The 26,326-nt window shown below is 42.7% G+C and overlaps 1 protein-coding gene across 4 annotated transcripts in view; it reads right to left on the reverse strand.

The window, feature by feature from the left end:
• The window catches only part of PTPRD (protein tyrosine phosphatase receptor type D), a 376,490-nt gene that overhangs the window by 92,494 nt on the left and 257,670 nt on the right, over positions 1 to 26,326 (reverse strand). For all 4 annotated transcript variants that reach the window (XM_035140530.2, XM_060268732.1, XM_035140525.2 and 1 more), the window contains 3 exons: positions 16,037 to 16,246; positions 12,696 to 12,856; positions 7,232 to 7,344 (listed from right to left, as the gene is read on the reverse strand). In XM_035140530.2, the coding sequence (XP_034996421.2) occupies positions 7,232 to 7,344; positions 12,696 to 12,856; positions 16,037 to 16,246 (484 nt within the window). The remainder of the gene's footprint in view (positions 1 to 7,231; positions 7,345 to 12,695; positions 12,857 to 16,036; positions 16,247 to 26,326) is intronic.

Consider the following 26,326-nt stretch of genomic DNA (forward strand, 5'->3'; position numbering starts at 1 on the left):
CAAGCCCCTTTTCAGGTGGATTTAGCTTTTCATACTGATGCATCTATGCTGAAAGGAGCACTCGTCCCAAAAGATACTGCTATGATCTGCCATTTATATTTATAAAGCATCCTCTGCAGTTACACGTTTGAGGCTCATCAAAAGGTGGCATGAAATCTTTCTCTTTTTTAAAAACAGAAGGGATATAAAACCCAACCCAACAACTTTCAGAATTAACCATCTGGTTATTACTAGAGTAAAGCTTCCTTAATTTTATGGCTAATGCAAACTAAGTGCATTTCAATAATGTTCCATAGTAATCTCGTAAAAGGAAATAATTATCACCATACAAGGTTTTTTTTTTCAAAGTTTTGTTTTTTTACAGCTGTCAGGTGATATTCCCCCACATTGCTACTCACAGATGATATTTGTTCAGTTTATAGGAGGGGTTTTTTGGGGGGGGGCGGGCGGGGCGGGCAACAAGGTATGAGTACACATAAATGCCAAATACAGTCATTGGCGTGTGAATGGGCTTTCAACTGACAGTCATGGTCTATAGGTTTGTATTCAGCTATGTTTTACTCAGAATACACTTCCTGAAATGAAAGGATTGAATTTAGTCATGTTCATTAATTTCCATTTAGTTGAATTCCACTCTTTCTGTCCATTCATCATGAGACCATGTTAACTCAAAATACTGTGCAAAATACAAAGATTATTTAATGGACAATTTCCATAATTATATATGTCATAGAAGCATATTGTATTAACTCGTATGTAGTCAAAACAGATGGGAAGATTTGCCACATGCTAGCAAAGCAAAGCACTGGCAGTTATTTGCTTCTGAGCAAAGCAGCACTGGTTCCGATCTTTGAACCCTAAACTGTTTGGAACCAAGTTACTTAAAATACTACCTATGCCCATATGGACCAACCTCAGCATTAAGATCCGTTAGACGGGCCCTATGCTTACGGTCATCTGTAAGGGAAGTTAGGACAGCAGGCATGAGAAACTGGGCCTTCTCGGTGGTGGGTCCTATCTAGGGAACTTACTCCCCTGAAACCTGATTAGATTCATTTTAAGAGGGCCCTGAAGCTGGGTTTATTATTATTATTATTATTATTATTATTATTATTAGTCTGATTTTAAAGAGGAGGGTAGGTCATTGTCTTTGTTCCTGTAAGTTGCTTCCATGGATGTTAATTAGAATTTTAAATTTTAGGATGGGATGGCTGGCTTGAAAGGAAACAGTTTTGCTGCTCTTTCAAGTTTTAATTTAGAATTTTGACGTTGTGTTTCGAAATGCTGTAAATACCACGTTGAAAATATATTTATATTTGAAAGGAGGCTTAGAGGTCAAATAATTTTTAAAAAATTACAGTGATATTCAAACCCTACAAAAAGTAAACCGGGTCTTCTCCCCCCCCCCTTGACAGCATGCCAATTTTACAATGAATATAAAGGAACAATGCAACACACAGCAGGACAAAGGCACAGCAGTGAAAGCTGGCAAAATTCAGCCTAGAGAGATGCATGAAAGATCTACTGCACCTCAGTGCCGAGAGCTAAATATTCGGATTTGCTCAGCTCCCACTGATACTTAACCAAGAGAGCAAACACATCCTAAAGTCTGATTCACACTTTCTACTACAGATGTGTTCGCCGAGAGTACACCAACATCTTCTGGTAAACACTTTAAAGTAAACACACACATGGGAAAGCTCTGATCTGCTACAGCTCCCTGTCATGGTCTTCTGTGTTTTATGAACACATTCCTTTACATTCACACTTCGAAAGGCAGACGAAGACAACCACTAATATGGAGTGTTATATGGGTTAAATTTGTTATAGTGTTATAGCTCAGTAAAACTGAACAGGAATCCCACTCTTGTGGGAAACCTATTTCCAACTGGGGATGTGTGTATTTTCCTTTAAGGCTTTTTTTTAAAAAAATAAATAAATCATCATCATCATCTAATTTCTGCTCATGGGAGACATTTCATTTTAAACAGAGCAAGTAGCTAAAGGTTTGAACTTGAAATGGCATGAGGGTTTTTTGTGCATTTAATGTTGTCAATGCAGCGCTTCACATATGCTCAACAGGGCCATCTCAAGCATATCTGGCGCCCTGGCGCCGTGGTGCAAAGATCCCCCCGGTGCACCCCCCGCCCCACTTCCCAGCGTGGCTGTCTGATTCAGCAGCACGGTGCCCCCCTGGTGGCCCAGTGCCCTGGCGCCCTGCGCCACCCAGCCTTGCCATATGGCCGGCCCTGGTGCTCAAGATGAGAATGCAGTGGAATCTCAGTTTCTGAGTGTCTCAGAAGCCAAATGATTCAGAACCTGAGCGTCGTACCCCGGATGTCGAATGGCTTCCGAGGCACGTTTCTCCATTTTCTCAATGGAATTTGCCGACTGCCCATTGCGCCTCAGTAATCGAACGTTTCAGAAGTAGAACAGTCTTCCGGAACGGATTGCGTTTGACAACCGAGGTACCACTGTATTCCTTGCTTAGAATGCCTCACAAGCACAGTGCTCTGCCCCCCCACGCCAGTACATGTTTTATTATTATGGGCTGCCTACAGCAATAATAATAATTTATTACTTATACCCAGTGCTTTTTTCTGCTGGTACTTACTCTAGCAACTCCATGGTGAATATTGCCACCATTTTTTTTTCTAGAAAAAAGCACTGTACAAGCATATTCAAGTCTCCACATTAAGAACCTTATTTTTATTTTTTTAAAATCACCCCCCTAAACTCTTAAATACCATTTTCACACAAGAGCAACACTGGGGTAATTAAGCAAACATTCATGAGGACGAAAGAAAAAGGCGTTTCCCATGCTACTGTATTTTTAAAGCACAGCTCTGAAGGCAATGATCAGTTTACAGTTAAAATGTGGTATCAGCCCAGGGATTAGGAACCTATAAATATTGCATTATTTGCTGTCTGGTATGAATAGACCCACATAGGCATAATTTGAACACAATGAAATACAGCAACATTTTTATGATCTATTTTTATCTACTATGGAAGACTGGATATGGAATAACTGATTGGTTCAAAATTGGGAAAGGAGTATGGCAAGGCTGTATATTGTCTCCCTGTTTATTTAACTTATATGCAGAATTCATCATGCGAAAGGCTGGAGTGGATGAATCCCAAAATGGAATTAAGATTGCCGGAAGAAATATCAACAACCTCAGATATGCTGATGACACAACCTTGATGGCAGAAAGTGAGGCGGAATTAAAGAACCCTTTAATGAGGGTGAAAGAGGAGAGCGCAAAATATGGTCTGAAGCTCAACATCAAAAAAACCAAGATCATGGTCACTGGTCCCATCACCTCCTGCCAAATAGAAGGGGAAGAAATGGAGGCAGTGAGAGATTTTACTTTCTTGGGCTACTTGATCACTGCAGATGGTGACAGCAGTCATAAAATTAAAAGATGCCTGCTTCTTGGGAGAAAAGCAATGACAAACCTAGACAGCATCTTAAAAAGCAGAGACATCACCTTGCTGACAAAGGTCCGTATAGTTAAAGCTATGGTTTTCCCAGTAGTGATGTATGGAAGTGAGAGCTGGACCATAAAGAAGGCTGATCGCCAAAGAATTGATGCTTTTGAATTATGGTGCTGGAGGAGACTCTTGAGGTCTGCAAGACTGCAAGAAGTTAAAAGCTATCCATTCTGAAGGAAATCAGCCCTGAGTGCTCCCTGGAAGGACAGATCCTGAAGCTGAGGCTCCAATACTTTGGCTACCTCATGAGAAGAGAAGACTCCCTGGAAAAGACCCTGATGTTGGGAAGGATTGAGGGCACAAGGAGAAGGGGACGACAGAGGACGAGATGGTTGGACAGTGTTCTCGAAGCCACCAACATGAGTTTGACCAAGCTGCAGGAGACAGTGGAAGACAGGAGTGCCTGGCGTGCTCTGGTCCATGGGGTCACGAAGACTCGGACATAACTAAACAACTAAACAACAACATGGAAGACTAGGAAAAGCCAAGAAAAAGTGTCTCTGCAGTGGAGTGGCTTGTACAACATTTCCTCTCCTTCAGTCAAGTGCATCAGCAGCAGCAGCTATGATGTTCACACCAGGACCCTGCATGTTTGCTCTTTTGTGTTAAGCCATAGTTTGAGCTGAGCATTTTGTGCAATCAGCGACACTGAGTTGCAGCTCATTCTCTTGGCTTCGTAAGGAGGAGAAGGGAAGAAGTGGAGTTATTGTGTTAGGTTCACTGCAAATCATCATGGGGTAGTAAAAGGAATAAAGGTAAGAGAGGGTGAAAGAATTACTACAGCATAGAGCTGTAGTTAGTCCAGCCCCCCTCTGAAATCTCCTTGGGAACTTGCAACACTTTCTAGAGAAGAATGTGTTGGAATCTTGACTCCGTTCCCTCTGTGCTCTTCATTTGACATGTGTTCACTGCTCTTTCATATTCTCAATGGGAGTGGAATGTGTTAAAGAAAGCTAGTAAACCATAGATCAGAAAAAAGAGGGGAAGAGAGAGAGAAAGCTTTTTCTTATTCTTTTAATATGTATTTGAGGCAGATGTGGAAAATTATACCTTTGCACTTAACAAGGCACTGCAATGAAATTTGAATTATTTAACCTAGAGTGATCTTGTGTGTGTGGTATGTGAATACTCATGCTTGTATGATTGTGTGCCCTTCTGCTACCACAGTCACAATGGACCAGGCCCTTAACTCTTAACTTCTCTGTCTTTTTGTCTTTTTCCACTGAAATTATTTGGTGGTGCCAAACAAAAGAAACACAGAGATATACAGATGCAAACCATACAGGCAGGACAATAGCTCTTCTGAAAATGCTGCTGAACTACTTAAACAAAGATGCCACAAAAGGTAAAATTATTCCCATGACTTTCTTCTTAACTATTACTCTTATGGCGAATTCACACATGACTGTAAATCTTCCTTCAATGACTCACCACTGAATATGGAAACTGCTTCCATTCAGAAGTAGAGTGTTTGATTTGATGTAATGTGACATGAAAGCCCTGCCTGTGGGATTTGATCTGTTATGGTCGTTACACACAGGCAAGTTATCGTTCAACGTTGCAACCATGGAGTGAGGAACATGCATGAGTGAACTGACCCTTAGAAAAAGAACTAAGTAAAAACAGAGTTCTTGTAAGAGCATGATAAATTTAAATCTTACATTGATCAGCAAGTACAGAGGCATTACTTACAGTATGTGGTCAGAAAGCTACAGTGGTACCTTGGTTTACGAACTTAATCCGTTCCGGAAGTCCGTTCTTAAACCAAAGCGTTCTTAAACCAAGGCGTGCTTTCCCATAGCAGCGGGGGACTCAATTTACAAATGGAACACTCAACAGGAAGTGGAACATGTTCTGCTTCCAAGGCAAAGTCCACAAACCAAAACATCTATTTCCGGTTTTGCAGCGTTCTTAATCCAAGTTGTTCATAAACTAAGCTGTTCTTAAACCAAGGTACCACTGTATTTCTATGTAGAGGCCAATGAAGGCAAACATAGCCAACCCCTTTAATCAAACACACTTTGTCGACCCATTTCCTCTTCCCATGTTTTGTAATATTTTTGGCTCGTCCTGTACATTACACGTTTCATTGACACTACATACACCATGGCTAAAACTAATCAGGTTTACATCTCAAGAGGATTTTAAACTAAGGGGTACTTCTGGATCGACTGCTGTCACCTGAAGCTGAGGTGGCCTCAGTGGCATAGAGTGCCTTCCATTGGCTTCAGCTGGTGGCTCAGCTGCACCCATATCTAGACAGCGAAAAGCCTAACCTCTGTTGTCTATGCTCTGGTAAGCTCTAGGTTAGATTACTGCAATGTGTTAAACATGGGGCTGCCTCTGAAGATGGTTTCGAAACATCAGTTGGTGTGGAATTCAATGGCCAGGTTTGCTCACCAGGGAAATACAGTTCGAGCATATAACACCAATCCTGGTCCAACTACAATGGCTCCCAATTAGTTTCCGGGCCCAATTCAAAGTGCTTGTTTCGACCTATAAAGCCTTAAACAGCTCTAGTACCGCACTTCCCCATATGAACTGACCCAGAACAACATAAAATTGCCCGGGTTTGCGTGCTCTGCCATGAAAGGTCAGGAAGGTGGCAATATGAGAACAGGCCTTTTCTGCAGTGGCTCCCCATTTGTGGAATGCTCTCCCAGGAAGGCTCACTTGGTGCCTTCTTTACAGATATTCATGCACCAGTGAAAACATTCGTTTTCATCAAGGCCTCTTGCTTATTAAACGATCTAAATGTGTTGCGATGGTTTGGGGTTCTTTTTTGGGGGTGGCGACTATTATGTTATGTATTGCGTGTTTTTGCTTTTATGTTGTAAAAAGCCCTGTAATAGGTGGTATATAAATTTAATTAATTAATCAATCAATCAATCCAAGAATTGCCAATGTGGTGCCCATGCCTTCTCCTGTCTGACACACCCCCTCACCCCACTCCACTCAATGCCCCCATGACCATGAGGCGGTTAGGATAGTTATGGTTTATGCCAATGAAAAGTACATAGAGCTGAAGGAGGAATTTGGAAGAGTGACTCTCTTTCCCACTTCTTCTTTTGGTTTGATGTGCTTTTCTACTAGAGCCAACTTATGTCCAGATCCCAAAAGAAGTGAAATATGTGCAGGAGTGCCTGGCGTGCTATGGTCCATGGGGTCACGAAGAGTCAGACTCGACTAAATGACTAAACAACAAAATGTGCATGCATGCACACAACTTCTTATTCTCTCTCTCTCACTCTCCATATATATATATATATATATACCGTGGTACCTCGCAAGACGTATTTAATTCGTTCCGCGAGTCAATTCGTTTTGCAGAAAATTCATCTTGCGAATTGCAGTTTCCCATAGGAATGCATTGAAATTTCTTTTTTTTTTTGCCCATAGGAACGCATTAATTAAATTTCAATGCATTCCTATGGGAAACCGCGATTTGCAAGATGAACTTTTCACAAAACGAATTCATCTTGCGAGTCACCATCAGATCGCAAGACGCATTTGTCTTGCGAAAACAGTGGAAGGGGAACAGAAATCCCCAGAAGGTGGCACCCACAGCGTCCACTCACTTCAAGTGTTCCCACATGTCTAAGCATGTTGGTGACCTCTGAATTAATTAAGCATTCTCCATCTCATTTTTATCCTACAACAATTGTCAGACCACAGACAAATACTAAAGAGTTTTCGTAACTCAAAAAGAGAGAGAGGAAGTTTTGCATCTTACCTGGGGTCTGAAAATTAAGGCGCCGTAGCTCTACTGGATCTGTGGGGTGGTGGGAAGGAATCTCCTTGTTGTTGGGTATGCTGCTCTTTCTCGAGTCCGTCTCTGCCCTTTTCCTACATGGACAAAGGGAGCACAGTCATTAAGAAGTTAAATTCATCATTTACAAAGAGATATATTTCATCCTGTCCTTTGCCCCCCGTCTCCGTATTTTAGAATGCAATGGGAATACTACATTCTGTGGGATTCATTTTAAAAATGCAACATTTTAAAGCGAGTAAGCTGCATACAGAAACTGGGGGAGGAGGTCAATGGACTGCTAAGCAGATCGCTCCATCAGTGCAAGCATTTTCTGCTAGCCTGATGGAAGATCTAACCTCTTCTTCCCCTGCATGCTACTATACAGTATAGGGGTTTTATTGGCACCCACAGGGACAATTAGGGGGTGTAAAAGAGGAGGAGATGCAGGGAAGCCCTATTGCCCTAGCTTCGGCTCCTTCCGAGGGCTTCTGCTGGCAGGACTCGTCAGCTGAATCTGGCCCACATTGTTTGGAATTAATATGATATATGAAGTAGGAAATCTTCATGCATGTAGTACTTTACAACAAAGTAAAACTGGGGTTTTCCTAGGATTATTTATAGAAAAGAAAGAGCTCCTTCTTCAGTAGCACCTCCCAACTAAACATGGAACTAAAGGAGGTTGATAGTCAATAACTGGCCAGTTCCTCTGCAGCTGTGTTTCCTGAATAGCACCACTTTGGAAGAAGTCCAAGTCTTCTTGCAAAATTGATTCTATGATAGAGAAGGCCAACATGAAATATTAAAAAGAGTTGACACTATTATCTCTAAAAAAGGAAACATTCGATTTTGAAAGCTGTTTTAAGGCATCTTCGCTTCTTATGTACCTGGCCCTGTTTATTTAGATTGGTTTGTTATACATAATGTTTGCCAACCAGGTTAGGGAAATATAAAGCTGCATCATACTGCATAAGACAATTTAGGAAGGGTTGTGGCTCAGTGGTAGAGCATCTGCGTTGTATATAAAAGGTCTTCAGTTCAATTCCAGGCATATCCAGGTAGGCCTGGGAGAGAACTCTGCCTGAAACCCTGGTGAGCTTCTGCCAATCAGAGTGGACGATACAGAGTGGTCCAGAGATGGACCAGCGAGGCAGCTCCCTATGTTCCTATGGCTATCTAATTTTGTATTTTATCTACAATGACTGGCACCAATTCTCCAGGATTTCAGGCACGAGAAAGCCCTGTCAGGAGATGATTGGGCGGTGCACCTGGCATCATTTGCATGCAAAACCTGCACTGTCCTACCGAGACATTTTATGTACATTGGTTTTCTAAGTTTCCCAGTCAGGGAGCAATTGTTCTTCACTTCTCACCTGTCAGGTTTACTGCTCCATTATTATGCAGCAGAAAAGGAGGGGAAAAGGTTAAATGTTAGTCGGCCAATGGCAAAAGAATTACCACGACAATAGAATATGGTGTTTTGCAATTAGGATGCAGAATGTAACAGCCCATGAAAACATGAAAAAAAATTCTAATCATAGAAAAATATGAGGGCACAGGGTACATTCAAAGGAAGTACTTCATGGCTGAAGAAACTTAAGCAACATTTGGATAAGTTTTGCTTGAGACAGAGGTTGTATCAAAGGCATTCTTTTCTTAAGGCATCTCTAGGGAAAAAAACCCAAGGCCACAATATACAGCATATCAGGAGGTAGGAGATACTGAAAGTCTATTATTATTTTATTTATTTATGTCTTGCCTTTTTCCCTGACAGGAACTCAAGGCGGCTTACAAAGAAAATAGAAGCAGCTAAAAACATTGGGGGGGGAATCATCATTGAAAACAATGATCTATTGAAACATACAGGTCATTAAAATATCTTATTTGGAAATATATTACTTTTGGGAGAAAAGAAAACCGAATCTTTGGATATATATATATATATATATATATATATATATATATATATATATATATATATATATATATATATACACACACACATACAGAGAGAGAGAGAGAGAGATCCAACAAATGCATTATTTCAAAAAATAAAAATAAAATTTGAGCTGCATTTATAAAATTACAGCCGTTTACACTTTTTATTTTTACTCTTAAAAATCTCTTGGTAGCAAAGATTCCAAAACAACCACTAATCACCTCAGAGTAGCATACCCGTCAACTTCCCCGAAAAAACAAGTACTGGTACATCACATTTTTCCCTGCAAGAGAAGGGCAGCCATTCTGGGAAGGTTGCTCTCGTGAAATTTTAGGCCAAGATCTCAACTCCCCCCAAAAGCATTTTATTCCGGATCTGGGATCTTGTATGGCATCCCAAAACACACTTTTCCTGGGTCCACGATCCTGCGTGGATCACATGACTCTCAGGGGATTTTGGACCTGGAAGAAGATGGGGTCCTGTTGTAGGGTATGCAGTAGCATTGCGGAAACTCTGGCCTGTGAGCTGAATAAGGTCCTGAAGAGGTCTCAATTCAGCTTCCATTGTCACTTTCTTGTCCCACACCTGATGCAATATGTGACATCAAGTATGGAGCAGGTGAAGATGCAGCTGTCTGCTGAAAGCAAGGTTTGCAGGCACCAATGATCAGCAAACCCTCCTCATTTTCCCTGTGTGGTTTGAAACCCAACCACACAGGCCAATAGACAGGGCTTCGCAGGTACCAAAGATTAGCTTCTGCTCATCAATTTGCAGAGCCCTCTGCTTTTGTCACTGCAGTCTGATTTCAAACTACGTGGGCAAAGCAAAATGCTTCACGTGATGTCATGGAGACACCAGCTGGTGGACAGGCAGGTAGTTCCATCCTCCTTACACAATCACCCACAGGGGTGGGGAAAGCTAAACACCTGGCCTTCTGGCTGGAAACAGTTCTCTACCCATGCTTTAAGAGAGATGAATTGATTAGAATAAATATTATGATAATATTATGATCTGTGAGAATAGGATAAACTAGGAGAGCAAATGTAGCCACAGGAGGTAGTTCAGTTGTGCCGATCAGGGCCGGACTTTGGTGCAGGTGCTCACTCACAGCAGGTTTGGCTTACCACATTTTGAAGTTAAGCTCTAATGCCATCCCCAAAGATCAGTGAGCCCAGAGTCTATAATTACCTCAAATGTGATTCCTTGTCTCTCAATTGTAGATAGGCGATTGAATCATGTGCTGTCAAATGACTTCTTTCCACTCCTGATAATCTGACCTCAGTTCTTGTACTTGTTTCTTCCAGTACATTAACTCTTATATCTAACTTGGACCCTTCAGATTTGGTCTGATCCACTTCTACCTTAAGATTTCCAAGGTCTTTATGTAAATTTTCCAATTTCTCATTTATTTTATTTGCCTCTTTTTTTCACTCCTGAAACCTCCTGCTTAATTTGAGCAGAGTCCTGTTTTAAGCCGGCAATATCCCCTCTGATTTCCAAAAGCAATAGCATAACAGACTCCTCTGCCCTTGAATCTTTCCTCTCCTCTGCTTTTCTTGTTCCACTTGCCATTTGTAAACAATTTCAAGGCTGGCAAAAAGCTGCTCTCCTAGCTCAAAGTCTCAAGCAGTTCTCAAAACAACAGGGAATGGCTGGCAGAGTAATACCTTAAGCAACAGTTTCACTTTTAACAGTCACTTTAAAAAGTCTGTTCAACTTGCTAAATTGTTCTTCCCAGTTTGTAATTACTTAGGAATGAGGCTATGTAAGAGTTCTCTCTTTGTAACACTTGCCGATACTTTCTATCAGTCTGTTAGGAAACAGTAATACTTTGTTTCAACCTTTAGAGCAGGGGTCCCCAGACTACGGCCCGGGGGCCGGATGCGGCCCAATTGGCCTCCCAATCCGGCCCGCGGCGCCGCCCGCCGCCCGCTCTTACGGCGCGCGGCGCGGTAGCGCTCTTCCGGGTCAGGGAAAAAACGCCGAAAATCCTTTGTGCGCATGCGTATGGGCCTCTCCCGACCCGGAAGAGGTCATTTCTGGTGCACTTCCGGGTCGGGGGAGGCCCATACGCATGCGCACAACGGATTTTCGGCACTTTTTCCACCCTGGAAGCGCGCCGCCGTGCCAGTAAGCGCCCGTGCGCATGCGCACGGGCACGCACTCCCCCGCCCTCCGGCCCGCCGCGCGATCGGCGTGGTGGGAACCGGCCCAAACGCCGGTAAGTCTGGGGACCCCTGCTTTAGAGTCTCTAAAAAGTTTAAATGCCTCACCAATCTTCCTAGAGGCTCCGCTCCCTCAGAGGAGAAAGGTGCTAAATAGTCCCCAATTAATTGCGTCTCAGGATCATAAAACAGTCTCTTACCACCCTCCTTTCCCTGCTGAAAAGAGGGGGTAGTTGCTTTAATCCTTAAAGGAATTTATCAATCAAGAACAAAGGCAATGGCTTCGGTTTTGTTGCTGCTGCTGCTCAAAGCACTTCCGAGAAAGGGATTGACTTCCTTGTTTGAGCACCCTTTCCTAGCCCAAATAGCTCCAAATTAATTCCAAATCTCATCTACTCACAGTCTTTTCGTGGCTTTTTATTCCTTTTCTTTGGAAAATTGACTGCAGACCCAAGGACAGGACACAGAGCTTTGCGCAATGAAGTTAGTGGTAAATCCACAGTGCTCACGCCTTCCACCCCCCTCACTCTCAGCTCCCTCAAAGGGGTTTTACTAGGGGAGTGGGAGTCGCAAAGAGCACCCGCTGGGTCTCCAAGCCTCCAGAACACCCAATCTGGAGTTTTAAAGGGGTCTGCAACGCTCTTGCAGTGCCCCCAAACTTCAAAGCACTGGAGTTTCTTTCTCGGAAAGAAACTCTCGTCCTGGCAATGGCGCGTTCAACCGGAAGTGAGAAAGAAAACAATCCCTAAACTTTCTCACTTAGCCCTTGGTTCCAACAGAAGGGTTACACTGCCAAGGGGGCAACTCAAACTTGTGAAATTATTGCATCCTATTTTTAGCTTGCATCTCTACAGAGATCTAAGAAGAGACTTCCAGGCCTCTCAGAAGTCTATACATAGCCAAACGCTCCTGAAAAACCAAAAATTGTGTAGGAATGATATAAGATGATAAATGAACATTGCTTAATTTAGATTTAAAAATGGACCCAGTGTGGGGGGAATCGAGGAAGTCCACAATGTCAAGTTAATGTAAGAATTGATTTTTTTTTCTTTTTTGTCTGTGTTTTATTTTTATTTTTGCATTTTGTTTTTGCTTTTTGTGAATTTTTGTATTTTGAAATGTTTGAAAATCAATAAATATTATTTGAAGGGGGAAAAAATGCTCATGAAAAACCATGGCATGTGATAGAAGGATTTTGCGTATCCGAAACATAACAGCTCAGGTGAGAAAGGTATCCGTAACTGATGAAACTGATGAGAAAGGTATCTGTAAAAGGAATCACATTTCTTTCTACCCCAGGAATGACTAACATATCTAAAGCCTATAAACTATTTTGTAAACTTACCTTTTGTAAAGGAGTATAGCTATAACAATACAGATGATAAACACAACTGCAAGAACTGGTCCTACAACCCAAATCAAGCCTTCTTCTTCATCTGTAATTGGCTGGGGGTTAAGATCCACTGATACAACCGTTTCAGAATATGGGCTGGTTGCATACATGGTCTAGAGGGGGGAAAGATTCGTAATTAACAGTACAGTACCATTTTTTTTAAAAAATAGGTTTCTTATTAACTGAAGCTGGGTGTATTGGGCTTTGTCCATTTCATACTCAAAGCTTTTATTCAAAGCTTTGGGCCAGTTTCAAGATAAAAGTAGAAAAGGGACACCAAATAAGTGCACTGTATAAGCATAAAAGTAGACTAAACAAAAGCCCCTCTTGCACTTAGACAAAACTCACAGAAAAAACCCACCAGGAAACAAGCCTTTGACTAGAATTAATTAATCTCAATAGGTTCAGCCCAGCACACACACATGACAGGTTTAAGAGCCAATTAGGAAGACACTTGTATGTAAAAATGTTAATGTCTGCTGCTACACCTTCCCACAATCCTCTTTCCATTTGTGCTTAATTATTTTTTAAAACTGTATTACATGCAGTTAAAACAACTCAAGCATAAAAGGGACATAAGAAAGAGATGGATTGCATAAGAGGGAAAGCACAACTCATTATTTAGATCACCTCAGGAATTCTCCTTTTTGTTACATTATTTTCCAACTCTGCTACATTTCACTGATAAAGTCAGTGGCAAATTACTATAATTAAAGAAACTAGCTGAGCATGTCCTTGATTAGTTCCCTCTTTTCCAAAGATGTTTGCCAATGAGCACCACTGACTGAGCAATATGTCTCGCGGCAAGAAAAGCCTTCTTTCAAAGGCATGATAAGACTCCACTGTGAAGCTCACGCCTCAGTAGCACCGATCAGAGATTTCAAGAAGCAAACCTTATGACTTGCACAGGATATGAACAGTGATGGTTAAGATGTTGATAGTGATCCAACATACCCAGAAATGTGAGCCAAGTCAATGTGCAGTTTGGTTCTCTTGGACCCTCCACGAAGTTAGGAATATAGGCACCCGCCAGGGTCATAGACACCTGGAATAGGTGATACTCGTGTGCTTGGCACACAACTACCAGCATCCCCACATTCTGAGCTTTCCTTTTTTATTTTTAAAAAACCCCTAAGTCTCTAGCTCTCCTTGAAAGGAAGTTATGAAACAAAATATGCAGCTACCATTCAAAGCGATTTCTGTAATATGGCTTCTCCTGCCTTTCAGTGTGTTTAAGTAATGAGTGAAGTCAGAGCTGTGATTGATGAGTCAGTTGCTTGGAAACCAAGTGATAAGAATCCCTGGGGTTCTAAAGATCTGCTGTTTTGCCCTCCCTTTGGTGCAGTTTTCCTGCTTCTGCCTCATTTTCTAGTTCTTGGAATCTCTCTAGTCTTATCTTCATTTCTCCCTAGCAACTAGGACGCATCTTTCCTGCGGTGGGTTCAAGGTCATATTGTAACTTATTTTGCGGAAGTACTAACACGTAATAAGTGCGAGTGGATGTTAAAGGACCCAACCCCAGTCGCACAGCAAATGCAAAATGTGAAAACTTTGCAAAGAGGTTGAGACATGGCTAAAGACCAGGCACTCAATAAGAATGCACTGTGTAGTTAACTTACAGTACAATGCTATACATGCCTACTCAGAAGTAAGTCTCTTTGTGTTTAATGGTGCTTCCATGCAGCCTAGGCTGTGGTTTTGCACTTGCACTGTGTGGTGTGTGGTGTGTGGTGTGTGGTGTGTGTGTGTGTGTGTGTGTGTGTGTAAATGGGGTTCTTGGGCCTTTAACAGTTGTGGAACAGGCAGAAATTCAACAGCATAAGCCATTTCTAGTTTGGCAATAAAATCATGGGGAAAGCTTCACCTGTTCACATTCTGTTTCTCATACATTTTATTACATGTGTGTTCCCCAATTTGTTTTGAGGCCCTCCACTACATCTGCAAAAGAGGGCAGAAATTTGCATAAGACACAAGTCTATGCAAATTTTATGCAGATGTGTGTCCCCTTTTGCAAGTGTTTTGGAAGGTCCAGTCCACAGACAGTGTATTGAACCCAGAAAATCCTGTTGACTCCCCTGATCATATCTATATGGCAACTCGTTCGTAGTGTTAATGCATAACCATTAACCTTTTACAGTACATGCATTTGTGCAGTGCCAGAATTGCGTATAAGCTAAACAAGCTTAGGGCCCCACTCTCTTGAGGGGGCCCTAAAAAATTAAAAGGGGAAAAAACCGGGATGTACATTTCCAAAATATAAGATAAAAAACAAATAAAACAGAACTTACATACAGCAACAGTGTTTTGTGTTGTGTAGGCTCCTATGATGTAATTAATGGGCCCCGCCTGCTAGCCTGTTCCCTAAAATATCACTGGTTTGCTCTTTTTATATATAGGGTGCCTACATTCTGCATGGACTGGTGATTTTGTTATGTACCAATGGTTTTAGATACCTATTAGGTCCATAAATTACCACATAGCATCTATTCAACACACACAAAAAATCAGCGGCAATTTGTTGTTGACAAAGGACAGCTGGACATATGAAGGGCCCCATTACCTTCAGTAGCTCAGGGCCTCATCCAACCTAAATCCTGCCCTGCATGTGTGCAAGGAGGGGTGGGGGTGGAAGAAATCACATACAGTGGAACCTCGGTTTATGAACACCTCAGTTTACGAATTTTCGGTTTACGAACGCCGCAGACCCATCTGGAACGGATTAATTCACTTTCCATTACTTTCAATGAGAAAGTTCGCTTCAGTTTATGAACGCTTCAGTTTATGAACAGACTTCCGGAACCAATCACACCCATGCTTCGGGTTAAGTACGCTTCAGGTTGAGTACTCCGCGAACCCGTCTGGAACGGATTAATCCACTTTCCATTACTTTCAATGGGAAAGTTCGCTTCAGTTTATGAACGCTTCAGTTTATGAACAGACTTCCAGAACCAATTGTGTTCATAAACTGAGGTACCACTGTATATCTTGCATGAACATATTGGAATACAGTAAAGGCAATTCATAAGGCAATTTAGGCACGCAAACATGCTGCATCCATGTGTACTGAACTTATACACATTGCTGGGTATGTGAAAAGGATCTTTACTTTTATGTAGAGAGACTTATCCAAAACTGGAGAAGTCATTCAAAGAAGTGAAGGGAAAAGCCTCATTTCTCACAGTATGCAATTAATATTATGAAAGGAACAGAAATGTCAAGCGTTGGCTCGAATGCTGTGGAGGCACCGGAGAGGTACATTTTTAGGAACAACATAAAACTTGCAGTCAACTTACAGATTCCGAGTGTTCCATAACAGCTAAAATAAAGACAACATATTCTTGGCCGTTTTGGAGCTGCTTGTTTTCAAAACCACCATACTGTTTCTTATCCCCCAGGGTGAACTCAGTAGGAAGAACTTCAAAGTGTGCTGCAATATATGGCTTTAAATCTGCTTCTCTCCCCAAACGAACACTTCGGCGTTTCCGTGCTATCTCTTTAAGTAGCTTTGGGGTAGGAGAGGAAAAAGAGAGAGAGAAGGGAGAAAACAGAAAGATAACTGTAAACAAGATTAATGTAACTTATTGACAGGCTGATTTTTTAAAAAGAAAAATGTATTAAGTCCTAGGAACTACAAAAAAATAAAATTCAGTGTCATTTCATGACAACCTCAGTTACAGTTATCCAGGAGTCAGTCCCACGGGTATTGCTTCAGAATAGAAATGTACAGGAGTGCGCTATAAATTACAATAATGCCAGCACTTTTATATTAAGTAGTAAGCCTCTTTAGAGTTCCACACAACTTGCAGCCTCATTCTCAGTTCAGGAAAAACCTCTGTTACACTTAGCTAGGAGTAGGTACCATTCAACTCAATGGGGCTTACTACTGAGTGGAAATGCATGGCGTAGTTGTAAATCTCACTACTGTTTATTCTTAACAAGAAGAGGACGTCAACATCAGATTTTTAAAAATGAATTTTTAGTTACCGATATTGTTGTCCCCACTAATTCTTTTTAAACGAAAACAGACACAAAATAAAGATTATGAGGCATTTGAGATATGAATATTACCATTTCCCCCCATCACGTATCAAATGACGGTCAACAATAAGGCACTTTCTCCATCAAATTAATGATTTTTTATTGCAACATATTTTTTAAATGCTACAGTCAGTACAGAAAAAAAGTAAGCAATCTACGACACTTAACTCATTACGACATCAACAGACTGCAAGTCAACCCACACCCAAAAACTTCTTTAAATAAAAAAAGAAACTGTTTTTAACTGTTAAAATAGTTACATGATTTAAGCAGTTAGCATAGTGCCCGTTTAACACATCCTGAAGCAAAGTTCTTAACGCGAGGTACAGGGCAGTCTCGAGCAGGTCGGTCGCCCTGGCGCTGAGGGGCGGAGATCGCTCTGGTGCCTCTGCCCTCACAGGGCGCTGCATGGTTTCAGCGCGGTTTCACCGCACGGCGCCCTGCCTACCGGCCCGGCGCCCTGGCACACCATGCGACCAGGGGTCTACCTAGAGCCGGCCCTGGCGAGGTACTATTTCTGGGTTAGTGGAGTCTGTAACCTGAAGCGTCTCTAACCCAAGGTACCACTGTAGTTCTTTATCTCCTTACATCTGAAGGGAGGGTGTTCCATACGAGGGGTGCCACTACTGAGAAGAACCCTGATTCCCTTTAACTTCGCTTCTCGCAGTGAGGGAACCAGCAGAAGACCCTCAGAGGAGGACCTCCGTGTCCGGGCTGGATTCTGGCTCATCCTGGCTAGCACCAACCATAGTTAAGCTCAATGCAGAAATAAAAACAATCCATGGTCAGGGGCGACATGTGGCAAACAGTGGGCTGGTGGAAGGGAGGAAGAAATCCAGCTGTTCATTTGTGAATCCCAGCTGGATCTGGGAAGGCCGCCATTTAAATCTGTGTCCAACCACAACACTCACTGAATGACCCAGGGACTCAGGAATTAAATGCAGTAAGTAACAGTCACAGTCCTAGCCTACACTACCATCAAAGGCTGTGGAGGAAAGAGTAGAAAGCGCCTGGAGAAAAATTCCATATAAAAAAAATTAACCACAGTTAAGGGAATGGAAGCATTCTGCCTGCAAAGGTCCTAATTTATCATCACATTGTGTTTAACTAACTATTAATGCCACGAATCATGACATTATGTCTATGCTGCAGAATGTCAATACCAGGTTTAGGAATGAAATAAGTATTCAGTTAGCAAAAATGTTTAATAAATAATAATAATAATAATAATAATAATAATAATATATTATTTATACCCCACCCATCTGGCTGCGTTCCCCCAGCCACTCTGGGCGGCTTCCAACAAAATATTAAAATACAGAAATCCATCAAACATTAAAAGCTTCCCTAAACAGGGCTGCCTTGAGATGCCTTCTAAAGGTCCGGTAATTGTTGTTCTCTTTGACCTCTGGTGGGAGGGCATTCCACAGGGTGGGTGCCACTACCGAGAAGGCCCTCTGCCTGGTTCCCTGTAACTTGGCTTCTCATAGCGAGGGAACCGCCAGAAGGCCCTCAGCGCTGGACCTCAGTGTCCGGGCAGAACAATGGGGGTGGAGACGCTCCTTCAGGTATACTGGACCGAGGCCGTTTAGGGCTTTAAAGGTCAGCACCAACACTTTGAATTGTGCTCAGAAACGTACTGGGAGCCAATGTAGGTCTTTCAGGACTGGTGTTATGTGGTCTTGGCGGCCGCTCCCAGTCACCAGTCTAGCTGCCGCATTCTGGGTTAGTTGTAGTTTCCAGGTCACCTTCAAAGGTAGCCCCACATAGAGCGCATTGCAGTAGTCCAAGCGAGAGATAACTAGAACATGCACCACTCTGGCGAGACAGTCCGCGGGCAGGTAGGGTCTCAGCCTGCGTACCAGATGGAGCTAATAAACAGCTGCCCTGGACACAGAATTGACCTGCACCTCCACGGACAGCTGTGAGTCCAAAATGACTCCCAGGCTGCGCACCTGATCCTTCAGGGGCACAGTTACCCCATTCAGGACCAGGGAGTCCTCCACACCTGCCCGCCTCCTGTCCCCCACAAACAGTACTTTTGTCTTGTCAGGATTCAACTTCAATCTGTTAGCCACCATCCATCCTCCAACCGCCTCCAGACACTCACATAGGACCTTCACCGCCTTCACTGGTTCTGATTTGAAAGAGAGGTAGAGCTGGGTATCATCAGCATACTGATGAACACCCAGCATGGGGGATAGGACAGAACCCTGAGGCAGCCCACAAGTGAGAGCCCAGGGATCTGAACACTCATCCCCCCCCCAGATATGCTAGTAAGCTTCTAGTAAGAGGAGTGTGTATGACTTTCTAAGAACATGCCATGGATTGGCAATGACACAGAGGAAAGGGAAGAAGGTCCTGGCAAGGGGTGTAGCCACAACTGGTACACACCAGCTGAAGATGGGGAAGGGGAGGTTGGGGACTTAGGAGATACTCATGGGACATCAGAGGACATTGCGGGGGCATTCAACAGTTCAGGGGAGACAGAGGAGATCACCAGAACCAGAGGTTTCCCCATCTTCACAGACACGGAAGGCTCTGAGGTGTTGGGAACAGGGGGAAGTGCACTCCAGGAGACTGAGGCAGGTAAGGGAAGACAGCCCAGCTCACTAGGGGCCAGGTGGAGATCAGGGGACTCATTAGGTCTGGGAGGATGTTGTGGTCCCTCAGGTAGATTAGGTTCAGGGCAGGTGAGGGCCACCCGCTTGGTTAAGTGGAGAGACACAGCTACTCAGCTGGAACAATCAATCAAGGTGCTTCAATCAAGCTTGCGAAGGATAAAAGGAAAGCAAGACAGAGACTCTTTGTCTGCTCAACTTTCTCTGTTGATGGAGCACAGCATGGCTGATTCAGGAACTCCACTGGACTGTGAATTCAGGACGGACCCCAGGTTCCAACCCTGGAGGCGGGAGTCTGACCTTGCTTGTTTTATTGAACCTGGACCAGTATTTGACCATTTGGACGGCCTGACGACTCTCTGGTGTTGCCCTTGGGACTGTGTGCACTATCAGGACTTGCCTCCGGCTATGCTTAGGTTCAGGGCAGTACAGAAAACTGTATTGTGGAAAAAGACATTTACATTTGTCCTTAATTGCAGAAGCTGAAGTTACATATAAGTCTGGCCGCTAGAACCAAAGGAATAAAATTTTGTAAAGGGACAACTGTACAGAATATTTATTTTTGCCCGTGCAAAAAGAATTGAGAAATGAGTTTTCATTTGGAAATCAAGATTTGCGATTACATGTGTATGTCTCTGCACTAGCATAAGTAAGAGAGGAGGAAGATAGTATATAGAGGATTTCAACCTAAATCACATGAATGAATAGACCTTAAGTGCACTCCTTCCTTCATTCATATTTTAGTTATAGATGATGCTGTTGTCATATATCATTAACATCATGTGCATCCCTTGAGGTGCTTTTCCCCCTCCCGATCAAGGTTAATTTGAAAAGCAATGAAGTCATCAAAATCTGTTCCCAAATACCTTCCAGATTCTGTCCATAATATATTCTTATTCTTGTGTATTTATATTCTTATTCTTGTGTATTACAGATTCTTGTAATACATTTTTCTTGCAGATTTCACAGCATTTAGAAATGCAATTTAATATTATTTAGCAAGGCATTTTCATGTTAATGTTAGGATTCCAGCTGAAGAAACTTTAAATGCAATGTACTTAGATAATGAAGCTAGGCACAACTTACAAAAGGCAAAAAATGCAATATTTAGATGCCACACACACCCTATTGCAGAAAATAAATATATAAATGGCATTTAGTGGCATTAGTTGACTCTACTGAGAGTCTTACATGAAATATCATCTTCACTGTTGGTTCACAGAATAATAAAATGCACTAGTCTGAGTTGATGGAACTTCCAGTGCTTAGTGAATTCAATTTGAACAGCATATGAAAGGAAAAGACATCTCTCTCTCTCTCTCTCTCTCTCTCTCTCTCTCTCTCTCTCTCTCTCTCTCTCTCTCAGCTGAAATTGGTTTGTGCAATAGAACAAAATGTAAACATTCTTAAGCATCTTCTAAAGCTTTTACTACAGATTCATCGGCACCCTTCCTTAAGTTTTCTAGGCCTCATTGGGTAAATGGTATCATCACCTACAGGTACTGCTTTTGGAAGGAGTTGTTGGAGGCAGGGCCGGTGCTAGGGTTTTTTGCGCCCTAGGCAAGATCACCTTCTGCCCCCCCCAATTAATAAACTTAATAAAATTAATAAATAGAAAATAGAATTAATAAAAAATAAATAGAAAATAGAAAATAGAAAAATAGAAAAAAGTAGAAAAATAAAAAGTAGAAAACAAAAACAAAAACAAACAAAAATAAATTAAAAACAGCTGAGAGGTGTGGCGAAGTGCGCCTCTGGAGCTTTGGTCTCCACTGTGCCTGTCAGCTGTTGAGCGGCTTCAGGCCGCTCTCCGAAGGCAAGCACGTGCCTCAGGATAGCAGCCTGAAGCTGCTCAACAGGTGACAGGCGCAGTGGAGGCGGCACCGGCGGGCGGCGGGCAGGCTTGCCAGTGCCCCCTCCATTTTGGCGCCCTAGGCAGCTGCCTAGTTCGCCTAAATGGACGCACTGGCCCTGGTTGGAGGTACGCCCTTGAAGTATGTTCTCTAGAGCCAGACTTTCATAATGCAAAATGATAGTGGTCAGAAACGGTGCTGCCTCTCTTCAGCCCTGCAGATAGCATTTATGTGTGAGGTTTGCTACATTATCGTTGGAATAGTGGCCAATCTGGGCTCATGTTACTTTCTTTTAGTTTCTTTCACCATACTCTGTTCCAGACGTCGGACACTACATATGATAGAAGATGCTGAAAGGTTACTTGAGAGACCACCTTGCCCTTTATATACCCAGTGGGCAAAGCTTTTTTTTTTCAGCTGGAGCACGCTGGAGCTGCGCTCGGGCACCTCTAAAGTGGCAGGCACCATTGCACATGTTCCAGCTTGTCAACATCCTTCTTAAATTACGGTGCCCAGAATTGGACACAGTATTCCAAGTGTGGTCTGACCAAGGCAGAATAGAATGGTCCCATTACTTCCCTTGATCTGAACACTATACGTCTGTTGATGCAGCCTAGAATAGCATTAGCTGTTTTTGCTTCTGCATCACACTCTTGACCAGGCATCCCCAAACTGCGGCCCTCCAGATGTTTTAGCCTACAACTCCCATGATCCCTAGCTAACAGGACCAGTGGTCGGGGAAGATGGGAATTGTAGTCCAAAACATCTGGAGGGCCGAAGTTTGGGGATGCCTGCTCTTGACTCATGTTAAGCTTGTATTCAACCAAGACCCCTTGGTCCTTTTCACACATACCACTATTTCAGTCATCAATACTTTTATCAGTGCCAACACTGTGAGAAGTCCCATTCAGAAAATACCCTTTCCAATGTTAACTATAGGTTTCCTGCCTGAAGATCTCAAATTCCTTGCTGTTGAACTGGGTGGGGTGGGGGAGGTAGGGATTAATGGTGAATAGCTTCTTAATTTTGCCAGCACTTGTTCATGTTAATTACTGGTGTCCTCTTACTTCTTTAAAATTGCAAAATAATACTGTTGTGCTATAAACAACTGGGAGAAAAATGAGAAGAAACAAGTGATCAAAGATAGTCTCCTCTGTGGATACAGAAACTGACACCGAGGTAATTAAGAAAGGCTATTCATCACTAATTTCCTGGCAGCAACCAACAAGAAGCATTAAAAGGTGCATGAACCGAGAATAAGGAAAACGTTTAAGCACAAGGACCATTTGAGGCCTCAATAGTCTTTTGTGTGTTCACACACAGGACAGGGTGGAGCTGCATGCAATTTGTGCTTTACTAATGATAAAAAGTCACAAAACATGGTTGGGAAAAATGCAACAGGAAGCAATGAACTATGACAATGTGACCATGAAACAATCTTCATTCTCCATGAAAAGTGACTGAACAGTGTGTGGCAGTTCCAGAGGCAAGGAGTTTAGCTTTAAGGCCAAAATCTAATGTAAGACTAATTCCGCCTATAGGGACAACCCTGAAGTCACCGCTTTCCTCAATACTTCATTGTTATGGATAACTGTATCACCGCTGGAAAGCTGGAACACCTGCACTGATAATATTTGTATAGGCATTCCAAGAGCCCTGAATTAACGTTCACAACTTAAAACAGGGAGTTCTCTTAGAAGTTTTAAAAAAAACCCTAAAGTATCAGAAACTTCAGAGTCACTGCATGAAGAGTGGCCCACTTTGGAGATGTTTTCTGTCCCCTCGTGAGTTACTATTAGAAGCAATTCTGAAAGATATATGAAGGGCTTCAGCTCTCGATCAGAAACAATTTTCATTTTCCAGTCAATGCATATCTTATTTCTTCCACCATTAATTCTACAATGTGGTCTCAATTGTATCTGTAAAAAATGGAAAAAGAACCCACCCTGCCCCAAATGTTTCTGAATTTAATAAATGTCCTTTATCAAACTATTATACCGATTAATGCACCACAACTTGCACAATGATTAAAATGACCCTTTGTTATGGAAAGCAGCAGCAGCAGCACAGACCCAAAGAACTTAATGGCGAGAAAGGTCAGTGTCAACTACAGAATCCAGACTGGAATCTGTTAATTTTGTTGTAACGGGCTGTGTAGTTTTGCAAGTTAAAAATGGTCCGGGTCCCGTTACTGGACTGTTGAATTTTTAATTGTTCCACTGTGTGATGGCAACTAAAACTGAGTTTAGCTGCTTTTTGCCTCTCTAGACAACTCCAGGTCATTAAAAAGAAGAAACCACATTAAAGCAAGCAGTCTGCACATACTGAATGTTGTTACTACAAGCAAAACACAGCCAAAAGTTGGCTGTTGGTGTTGGCTAATGGCTTAAGAGAAATATAACCAATGATACCAATAGATAACAAAGAGCAAAACACAAAGCACCTAAATAGAAGCTTAATCTTGGGGGGTGTTAATCCCTCTTTCCCCTCTTCCCACCTCAGTATGTGCACCAAGCATATGTCAGGATATAACAGAATCTCAAGTGACTCCAGAGTATCACACAGTGAGGAAGCTGTGAATGAGAATATGAGAAATACACAGATCTCCCATTCTTCATAACAATGACCAATGGGTTCTATTGAGTCCTGAGGAAATCTGTGTAGACATTGTGCCTGAAATGAGACTGGACTATATTTTTGTTAGGGTACCGTATATTCCGGCATATAAGATGACTGGGCGTATAAGACGACCCCCAACTTTTCCAGTTAAAATATAGAGTTTGGGATATACTCGCCGTATAAGAAATACAACCTGGTGTATAAGATGACCCCCCCCCCCCGACTTTTGAGAAGATTTTCCTGGGTTAAAAAGTAGTCTAATATGCAGGAATATACAGTAATTCAAAGAGAGTAAGCTTTCTGAGGGTTTTGTTGTTGTTGTTTTGTGAAGAAAATGAAAATTGGTGTTACTATGAATTTCTAGTTGAAGAGTAGACTGGAGGACAATCAATTAACAGGATGGTTCCTTCCACTGGGGGGTATATAGGCAAGGTATAGGCTTTGAAGAATATTGCCTCCTCTTCCACAGAGAGGGGCCATGCCGCTGTACAGATCATACTGACAGCACTAAGGAGACCCCCCCCCCAATAATCCATAAACCACGCTCGATACAAAAAATGATGCCATAAGGACAGGGACACAAGAAGATACTGTATTATAACACAGAACGAGAATACTTCACACGGGATAATGAATTTTCAGATAACTGAGATGACCTCAGTAGGAAGACTGTTCCACCCTTGAACCTAGAAGGTACTAAGCAGAATCAGGGTGGGTCCGAGGTCCTCCGGTCCACTCTTCAAACAGAAATTCATGATATGACCAATTTCTGTTTTTGCAAGAATAGACTGGAGAACATTCAAGTAACAGGATTTACTAGAACAGCACCCATTGGAGTAAGGAAGGGAATTCCACTTTATAATTTTGATGAATGGGTGGGTGGGTGCCCATGTTGTGACCCTACAGATATCTAGAATCTGAAGACTTCCTTTGAATGCTGCTGAGGTAGCAGCGCCCCAAAGAGAGTTTGCAGTCAGGGCTGTCTTAAGCATATGTGGCGGCGAGGTGCAAAGATCTGCCTGCCCTCCCCCAGGTTGCCCAGGCGCACAGGAGGGCAGAGCTGGCTGGCCGGCCGCATCAGTGTCTCATTGGCTCGGTCAACCCTGAACTGGCGGAGCAGAGCCGCCAACAGCAGAAGAGCCCGCTGTGGCGCTCCAACTGACGGGCGGCTCTTCCTCGGACTCAACTCTTGGACCCCGAACTCTCGGCCTGGTGACCCTGAGAGACCGGTGCCCTGGTGCCCTGCACCCCTAGCGCCTATGGGTAAGACAGCCCTGTTTGCAGTCGAACCTGTAACAGGAGAATTGTCCAGTGTTGTATATAGGTATTTATATTTAAATAAATAATAAACGAATAAAAAATAAATAAATAAATGTGTACCCCACCCCCCGAGACCATTCCATTGTAACTATCCAACCTCCCAAAATTCCAGCATCTCTTGCAATGGTTTAACAACTTTCCCATTTTAACAGCACAAATTCTATAAATACTGTACCTTCCCTATCTCCTCAAAATCATTTCTCCTGCATATTCTGCTTTACCTTAATAGCACATGCTAATTTATCATTAATAGCTATGACCCTTTGTACCTCTTTATTATATATAGGCTTGAACAATGGCTTCTCCTCAGATCTTAGAAACCTTTTGCCCTTTACTAAGCCCTCTAGCTGTGCACGGGATTAAATTCCACTTCGATCACAGCTGGGGAGGGAACAGCTTCCCTGCCTGCTGTGGCCAGACAACACTCCACTCTCCACCTAATTAATTAAGGAAAAACCGAAGATGTAGCTACATATTATATACATTAAGAGGGATGTGTGTGTAGGTCCTCAGGCACTTCAGCATTGATAATGCAAACTCTACTAGACAGATTAAGCTCTCTACGCCAAACTAACAAGCACCACTGTTAACAGAAAGGGGCCAGTATCTGCTGAAGACCCTTCCTCCAACTTTTTGACCCACACTCCCTGCATCTGAATGTGCTGAATTAATATGAACGCTCAGACTGTTGGAGATTCATTCCCCGTGTCTGCAGTCATGGGATTGTTGTCTATCACATGACTGTGTATGTTTTGACTCCACAGAGTGGGAAGTGACAAAGGCAGGATGTTTGTTCCATGAAGTGGGTCTATTGTCCTTTGTTCTTCCTCTTTGCTGTCTGATGCTAGAGAGAGAGGGAGCCATGTTGCAGTGTTCTGAGTATATTATATGTAAATAAAAATAAATTAGCCAAATGCTGAGTTGCTGAGGTCTTTTACGCAACTGCGAAGACTCTGCAGATCCCTGAGTGTGCTGATGTTTCTTGGCATCAGTCGCTGTGATGTTCGGGCTGAAGAAAACTTTGGAAGCTCCCGAACGATTGACCAGGAGGGAGGGAACATGCCAGTCAGGCATGTGTCTCTGCCAGGGTCCTACTCTTGTGTAGGAGATCCTAACACAAACATGCTATGCA

The sequence above is a fragment of the Zootoca vivipara genome, chromosome 16, assembly GCF_963506605.1.
Source record: "Zootoca vivipara chromosome 16, rZooViv1.1, whole genome shotgun sequence".
In the NCBI taxonomy this organism is placed as follows: domain Eukaryota; kingdom Metazoa; phylum Chordata; class Lepidosauria; order Squamata; family Lacertidae; genus Zootoca; species Zootoca vivipara.